General features: G+C 32.2%; 2 protein-coding genes across 6 annotated transcripts; both read right to left on the bottom strand.

Moving 5' to 3' along the window:
* Positions 1 to 144: 144 nt before the first annotated feature.
* Rnasez (ribonuclease Z) lies at positions 145 to 4,413 on the bottom strand. 4 transcript variants are annotated; one of them, XM_076378187.1, is made up of 7 exons: positions 4,258 to 4,413; positions 2,901 to 3,098; positions 2,030 to 2,747; positions 1,636 to 1,961; positions 1,137 to 1,529; positions 703 to 1,046; positions 145 to 600 (listed from the first exon to the last, which is right to left on the bottom strand). In XM_076378187.1, the coding sequence occupies exons 2-7, from the start codon at positions 3,060 to 3,062 to the stop codon at positions 225 to 227; spliced, it is 2,319 nt and encodes a 772-aa protein (XP_076234302.1). In that variant the 5' UTR covers positions 3,063 to 3,098; positions 4,258 to 4,413; the 3' UTR covers positions 145 to 224. The 4 variants fall into 4 exon arrangements, with proteins under 4 accessions (XP_076234302.1, XP_076234303.1, XP_076234304.1 ...); XM_076378188.1 differs by lacking the exon at positions 4,258 to 4,413 and adding an exon at positions 3,447 to 3,659; XM_076378189.1 differs by lacking the exon at positions 4,258 to 4,413 and adding an exon at positions 3,471 to 3,659.
* Positions 4,414 to 4,744: 331 nt separating this feature from the next.
* LOC143179132 (uncharacterized) lies at positions 4,745 to 8,550 on the bottom strand. 2 transcript variants are annotated; one of them, XM_076378192.1, is made up of 6 exons: positions 8,292 to 8,550; positions 7,895 to 8,134; positions 7,505 to 7,607; positions 6,843 to 7,107; positions 5,622 to 5,775; positions 4,745 to 5,272 (listed from the first exon to the last, which is right to left on the bottom strand). In XM_076378192.1, the coding sequence occupies exons 2-6, from the start codon at positions 8,109 to 8,111 to the stop codon at positions 5,076 to 5,078; spliced, it is 936 nt and encodes a 311-aa protein (XP_076234307.1). In that variant the 5' UTR covers positions 8,112 to 8,134; positions 8,292 to 8,550; the 3' UTR covers positions 4,745 to 5,075. The 2 variants fall into 2 exon arrangements, with proteins under 2 accessions (XP_076234307.1, XP_076234308.1); XM_076378193.1 differs by having other exon boundaries at positions 6,855 to 7,107.

Raw genomic sequence — 8,550 nt, 5'->3', positions numbered from 1 at the left:
ATTTCTTTAGCGTAATTTATTAAATAATGCCATAATACCTTTACTCTGACTCATACATCATGTGTAATATGTAGGTATGTATATATGTTATATAGTAAAATGTCTAATAAATTTGTAGCATTGAATTTGAGGATAAAACAACCATTTTACATTATAAAAACTATATTTCTACAAAATAAACATTTTTAATAATTAACAAAATATTCTTAGGTAATACAAAATTTTCAAACTGCTAATATGCTCGTAGTAGCGCTATCCGATATAATCTTAAATGACTCCTTGTATATTAGTTTTAGACATGGATAAAATAGATGTAACAGTGGCAATTGTGACAATTTGATTTGCATGTTATCATAAGCCAATCCAACGTTTTTTTCTTCTTCCGACCATATAGGAATTTTTGCGTAACGCTGACTAAAGTGAGTTAGTAAATTGAATTTTGCATTCATCAATTGTCCAACTTTAATTGCATCAGAAACTGTCGAGTGTAATTTTTGTGTTGCTAACTCTTTAAGCCCATCTTCCATTGTTGCTTCGTGTATTAATAGATCACAATCTTTACCTAAGTTTATCAAATTCTCCGAAGGCATAGTATCACCGCTAAAATAAAAATAATTATTTACTTTCATAGTTTCATATATGAATTATAAATAGATGTTGTAGGGCCAGTAATTTAATTTTATGCAATAAAATTAATATTACCTATAAACGATTTTTTTGTCATCTTTGAGAATAATCGCGATGCCATATGAATGTTTACAATGCCTAACAAAAACTGTGTTTATATCCTTAATATTTAGTAATGTGCAAAGCACTGTTTCGAAAGATTTGGTTATTTTATGATTATGTAAATACAAATCGTAATTGGATACAAAAGTGTATAGGTTCGAAATAGGTTCATAATTTAAATCATAAAAATTTAACCATTGTTCAAGTTCATGTGGTCCTATTAAAAATAGCTTCTCATCTGTACATTTTTTTCTTCTTTGTAATACGCCAATTAAGCCTATATGATGATCTGTATGCATATGTGATATATAAATAGCCTGAAAAAAGTTGTTCTTGAATTTTTAATGTAAGATAATAACTAATAATTGATGAAATTAAATACAGTAATTTTGTGTTAGCATACACACCTGAATACTACGTAAAACATTGTCAAGTTCAGAATTTCCATAAAATTTGGTCATCTGACCTATAGTACCTTCTCCACAATCCATTAAGATGCTGCTATCTTTATCAATCCTCAAGAGAATACCGCTTGTATTTCGTATTTTATTCGGTATACTAGAACCAGTACCTAACATAACAATGCACGGATATTCTGGAGTATTTTTTAAGTTATATTTCTCTGTTAGTGCATTAATATTACTTTTTAATGTTTCTAAAGTTTGTGTAAAATTAACAATTTCAGTAACTTCTTTAACATATGATTTTGGATTTGTGTCATCAGGAAGTAAATCAATATGTTTTCTAAAAGGACGTATTTTTAATGTCTGCATAACTTTTCCACGATGTATATTCTGTGCCTGCATGAAAAAATGTTACTTATGTTAGAATTTCCAATAAAAATGATCTTAATTTTAATACCATCTATAAGTATTTTCAATTGCCTGTTAATTAGAAATATCTTACATAGTAATTGTTTTTGAGACATTCTTCTTCGTGTAGTAAAGGAAATATTTCTGGATGTAACATGTTCAAGAGATACTGATTCTTATGAACAGCTCTGCTGCTAATACCAGAATTTTTACTGTTCAAAACTATATGCTGCGTGTTTGGTGGAAATTTTGTTATCCAATCTTGATACTGTGGAGTACTGAAAATTTCTTCAGGAGTGATATGGAATATACAATGAACAATTCCTTCTTTGTTCTCTGTTGATGATGTAATCTGGTATTTTGAAAAGGCAGAATGATTTACAAGAGAATCTAAATAATCATCTGAAGGACATTCTACAACTGAAAACAAAATGAATATAGACAACACAAAAGTTTTCTAGCATATATTTTAAAACATTTTAACATACCCATAAAATTGATCTTAGAAGAGTCAGGCATACAAACATCTTTACTAAAAACAACTATTCCTTTCTCTGTTGTAATATCTATTCCTTTTTTTAATAATCCATAAATTGGACCAGGCCTTATACCAAGTTTGATTAATTTATCTGTTAATAATTTCCCAGGTTTTGGTTTTACTTCACAGATGAAACACATTAAATCTGAGTCTACCTTCAATTTTTTTGCTTCTGTTTCTGGATGATCGTCTACTTTCTTAACGTCAATAACTCTTTTCCCATTTTTATTTGAACAATAATTAGTTTCATTGCTAGAATCTGGATTATTTTCATAACTATTCTTCAAAGCTTTTCTTATGGGAACATACTGAATCGTCACTACTTTGTCTTTATATGGTTCTAATTCATTAATAGGAGCATAGGAAATGTTCATATCATCCAGACTAGCAAAGTGTTTAACTTCTTCTATATACTCTTGAATCTTACTCAGACAATGTATATTTACTTTAGATACACCAATGCTTTTTACTGTTAAAAGTACACCAAGAAGTCCTCCAATGTTTGACCACGATGGTTTTGTTACAAATATATGACTTAATTTAGATAATTTTATTGAATATTCACAAGCTAATCGTTGCATGCCTTCTCCACAATTAAACACATAATTTTCATGATCAGTTGACATACATATAGAAACTGGTGTTCCAGGTGCTCCATTTCCAATAACCTATTTTAAAAACAGTTGCTCATAATAAAGTTTATTAAATTTAATTATAAATTATATAATATTAATGAATAGATAGCAAACTGCATGATTAGTTTCTAATTGCTTAACAACAGTCAACAGTTGTTTATGAAATAGAAATAAATAAATAATTACTTGTACTGTTATGTTGGCACAAGGGTAAGTCAGCTTTTTGATCATTTGTCGTTGATGCATAGCCATTATAGAATTCTTGTGCATCAATTGGTACTCTTTCTTAACTTTTTTACGAGTGGCAGCCACAGAATTTTTACATAGCCATACCATTAATCGAACCATCACAGACTTTGTTCGATATTTATGCTTCTCTTAAACCTACAAATATTTTACCATAACATTTATCATAAGTATGCTAAATATACCTTATTTTCAGTTATTTCAATAACAATGTTGACCCTTGCCAATAATACGATTTTCTGATCTATCAGTAACTATTTTATATTAATTAAAAAGCAATTAAAACAAAAATTTCCATACATAAATGCACATATTATTTTATGTTACAAGTACTTAAATTAGATGCATAATAGGCACCGGAAAATGCGCAATATGTTAACAAATCTATAAACAAAATGAACTAAATAGAATACAAAACTGACTTAAATATTTAAATATTTTTATCCAATATAAATAGTTTTATTTAATTCAAAGATTTCATCGTACAAGAGTATATAAACGATTATGTACAATTCAACAAACGTTTGTCACATTATTCCGAATGAGTGATGGAAACTTTTAAAATTCGTTTCTTATTCAAAGCAACCCAACTATTCGTAATACCGTGCGCATACATCAGTAGTACTACTAATATGTAGTATGGAGGATATGGACCTGGTGCACATGCGGTTGATAATAGCATGAATGAGTTATAAGCATAGATAAACTATAATCTAGAATTCATACTACAATTCACTTTTGATGATAGGTAATAAGGTTAGTATTTGTTCATTTTCATGAACATATAAAAAGTTATGAGTGCATTTTAAAACCACAAACATTATTTGTCCTATGATACATTATTATAAACATTATTGCATTATTTATTCGTGTTACTTAATATTGTTATTATTTACTGATTTATTTAGTTATTACTGCGAAATAATTATACAATTTCAGTTAATATGTAAAATATCTTCAAATTTCGCAACCATTTTAATCACTAAGGTTTAAGGTCTACTATTTAGTAAAGAGATGTTAGACAGATCGTGACCAATAACTGTCATCGTCGTCATATGTCATAAGTCATAGACCATAGATCATAGTCCCTTATGGGAAAAGTGGAGGGTACTCCATAGTTCTATAATCTCAAAAATTGGATGGCACAGACAACCAAGCAACATGGTGGGAGTATATTTTCTAAGCGCTTATGCATTTGTCAGTATTTATTGGTCTAAAGTTCAATGAGTTGAGTATAGGTCCTTAAGATCTTAAGATAACAAGCGCGTACCAGCGCGTACTCAATACCAATAGTTACCTGAAGGTGTTGAAGGGGTAAACTTCCCCTTCATACATTTGCAATGGAGCACAAGTTTAAATTTCGTTCGCCACTGTTAAACAAATCAAATTAAAAGTAGTCATGGTGAAAGACTGTGCTGCAAGACTGAGGACGCAAAATATTTTGAATTACCCCCTCCACTACACACACTGACGCACGGGCCGCGTATCCGTGAGCTTGGCGCTTCGGGCAGCTTCGTGCAGCTTCGGGAGTTTGAAAGGGAAGGTGGAACATGATGCACACTCTCTCATTCTTTGAAATGTTAAATCCCAATTGCTAGCAAGCGGCACCTCACGCGAGCTTTTCGATTGCTCAGATATTTTCAGTTTCCAATTTAGAGAAGTATTCTAATGAAAAAAAATTTCGACAAATTTTTGTTGCAGAGAAACTCATTTAAAGATCACCTAATTACGTTTTGACTGTTAAGAAAAGAGCTTTCTTTTAAAAACCTCCATGTAAGAAATTCCAAATCCATAATTCTTAAAGTTTTATTACGTATTTAATATGATATCTCATACACAATACAAATTTAACATATACGTAGCATTTTATGTATATATATTTAAATATGTCCAACTCGATCACAACGCTACTTTTGTAGTTCTTAAATGAATAAAAAAGGTAGTATATGCAATTCACATACACTATTTAACGACTATGTCGTTTGATTTAATTTACATAGTTATATTAGGTGCTTCGAGTGATTAGACGTGAAGATAACAAATCGAGAATGTACTGCCGTTTACGCTGCTTATTGTATAAGCCTTTAGATATATAACAGAGATCGGACGTGAAATTTATATGGTAGGAATATACGTGGACGACGTGATGCTACTTCTTAATAACGTATCTGAAGCTTGTGGCGTAGCAGAACCCTTGCGAGATGAACGTTTGTGTGGATGAAGGTTGAGTGGTGGCAAATTCGGATGTTCGATTCTGGTTGGTGAACTGACGCGGGGACGCAATGTTCCCCTTTGTTGAATAGTAAGTATACCTGTAATAATTCGAACAAATTATTGAAATATTTGCATCAGTAAAATCTATCAACTAACATAGTTGTAAATCTTGAACGCTTGATGGAACCAGTGACGAATTAAAAATTCGGGCTCTTAATACTATGACAAAAAGAGATCTTATTTTAAAACGAAGAAGTAACTAATACGAAAAAGATTGTTATGATCAAAAAATTAAAAATAAGTAATCTTTTGCCAGTTTTTACTGTTTTTGTATGTACGTATAATCTGCCACTGGATGGAGTCTTCAAACATTCTAAGGGGGGAAGTCAAATGAATAAATTAAATTCAATTTAAAATTAAATTAAATTGCACGAGATGAAATATTGCCTGTATCGTTCGGTTCTAAAACGTCGTTGAGCTGGTAATAATCAGTCTTTATTGATAGAGGTTCTTCGTAGTCTACGAACGCCGTGTTATCAAAGGCTTTGTCATCCTTCGGCCGGTTTTGGATCGGAGTAGTCACCGGTGGATCCGCGTATGTCTGAAAATTCAACGACCTATCTTCAGATATTTTAAACATTTGCCTTGTCTGTGAAAGAGAAATGTAAATACTTAATTATTAGTTAACTAATTGGACACAGGAATTGTAGACCATGAAATATTACAGTAGACGAAGTATAATATGGTATTAAGGATGGGCTAACATTGTGATGCTGTCAGTACGAGGAAGAATTAAAACTATGATATATGTACGTAGAATTTTATTACAAGAGGAATAGGTTTCTAGCTCATATTTAGTTCATAGAAAGTTCATATTTTAGTTTATATGTATGCATATACAGAGTGTCTGGCGAGAAGTGTCCGAAATTTTAAGAAATGATTCTACATGCCAAAATAGAACGAAAATCAAGAATGACAAAATTGCGTTTAAGGCTCCGTTTCAGAAAGAACGCCTGAAATTTGCGCGAAATGTGTCTGACTTGAGACTTGTTTTACTGACTTCGCTATTTCTGACTTAGCTAGTGTACGTCGGTAGTAGAAGAAGTCCAAAGTCAGACACATTTCACGCGAATTTCAGACGTTTTCTCAACAGTTAGTAACTCTGAAACGAAGCCACAACACTTAAGTGGACTCTTAGTCTTCGTTTTCAGCAACTGAATTATTTAATTTAACATTAATTTTTACCAAACTCGTAAGTAGCAGTATTTGAAACATAATGAGCCAATGAAAGATCACACAAATCTTCAAGTAATTACATTGGCACATATTAAACAATTATTAGTTTAAACTTGTGGAGGGTTGCAGTGACCTTGATAATCCATTTAGGATAATTATCGTCAGTCTTGGTTTTCTCTGACACCTGTTGTCAAACACCCTATACAAAGTGTCCCAGAACCAATGGTATATTCATAGTCTGACCAGTAACTCTATCTACTGTGAACTAAAATTATTTTATATTTTCGACTTATCTTTTAGATAGATTTACCATATTTATATCTATACTTCGTCTACAGTGTTATTTTACATGTATTTAAATGCATCTTTTAGTCGTATAAAACGCGTGAAAATACTATAACTACATATACAAACGTAATATCAGTAGATTGCCTTAAGTTTTACATGTTCGGTTGGCGTAGTAGAACAGGCGCGCTTATGAAATTGTCCACCGCCGATCGTTTCATAGGTATGTTCTTCTAAATAATGTCTTGTGGTACCCCGTGGTGTCAAAGTAGCCCACATAACACGGCTATCCTGCATAGCATCTGTCGCGCAAGGATAAAGAACAGCTTCGTTTTGAATCCTTCCATTTTTCGTTTGCATACTGGAAGCTGTGTTCGGCATGGAAATCACTCCGTTCTTACCATTTCTATTACTACAGAATAATAATCGGTTATATTATTAGTTCGAAGATCTTGTTCTCTTTTCACTATCATTTCTAATTTCTATAAAGCAGAGTTGGATTAAGATTTTATATGGCTCGAGGCTGATATTATACTAAAATATTCCCTACTTTTTGAAAGCATTTTATAAAGGATAACTCTTTTTAATCCTTGGGTCACAGTAAAGTTCAAAGAAAACATGATTTTTCAAGAAAATCATTGATAAATCGAAAATAATTTTTGTCTTAAGTATTTGCAGAAATTTATTTCAGTATATGAAAAAATGAAGTCTTTTAAAGGGTGAGACCCAGGGTTATAGTCCTCCCCTCTCCCAGCCTTCCCCTTAATCCAGTTCTACTATAAAGAAATAAAGAAACAAGCTGTACTTACAATTTGCATTTCAATAGCAATGTCGCTAGGATTACTCCAATTAAGATGACACCGATACAGGATGATATTAAAACCAGCAACCACGTGTCATCGAAAACTGTACCTAAAATTTCGAAATAAATATTATCTCGATTATTACGGGCGAAACAAATTTAATTTAAACTTTAATTTAAATTAGTAATTGAATCGGTGAGTTGAAGAACAGTACAACTCCAAAATTAGGACACTTTGAGAGTACATACTTCGCAAGCGATTTCATATTTTCGTTTCGGCTTTCAAATAAAACACTCTGGCCAGATATGTAAAATGCATAGAACTACAGGTTCAGCTCAAATATGTGGTCTTTCGACTTGTACTATTTTTCAACTCGCCAACTTAATTTAAAGATACCTTGCTGAGGCATTTCAATGTATTGCACCCCCTCGGAGCGGCGATCGCAGAAGTGTTTGCATGGGCTGTCATTGAGATGCGGTGGGAATGACAGTAGGTCTGTCTGAGGATAAAAATCCGAACTCTGTTGAAGAATAGCCGGGAACGGTGGTGGCGGTATGTGAAGAATATCAGGCGGAGGTTCGAGCGTGCAAGATGCACACTCCGAATTATTCATCTCGCCAAGAGCAAATCCCTTATCTGCAATTAAAAAACACTCACTCAATTGTTACAATATTTCAGAATTATAAAAGAAACTTAGTTTTAACATCCAACTTCAAAAGACTGTACAAGAAACAGAAAAAAATAGTACAACTTATTCAATACAAATTAACAGATTATTATTTTTTTAATGTACATTCTTATCGCGAACGTGTTGCAAGCGTCTCAATTTAGGTAGATGATATTCGATGATAGTTGTTACACTTTGCTCATCCTCCGTTCCATTGTCTGATGATTGGTTGAAACGTCGACCTCTATTATTTTTCACTACATTATTATTTCGGCTCGTCAGAAATGTGTTATACGTTTTCGAGAATGAAACATAAAAAGCGCGACTGTCAGCGTTAAGCAACAACCCCGTGTAGAAGTAGTATTAGGGTGGCTGCTGGCTTCCC

The sequence above is a fragment of the Calliopsis andreniformis genome, chromosome 5, assembly GCF_051401765.1.
Source record: "Calliopsis andreniformis isolate RMS-2024a chromosome 5, iyCalAndr_principal, whole genome shotgun sequence".
NCBI classification, from domain to species: domain Eukaryota; kingdom Metazoa; phylum Arthropoda; class Insecta; order Hymenoptera; family Andrenidae; genus Calliopsis; species Calliopsis andreniformis.
This window is presented reverse-complemented; position numbering and strand designations above follow the sequence as displayed.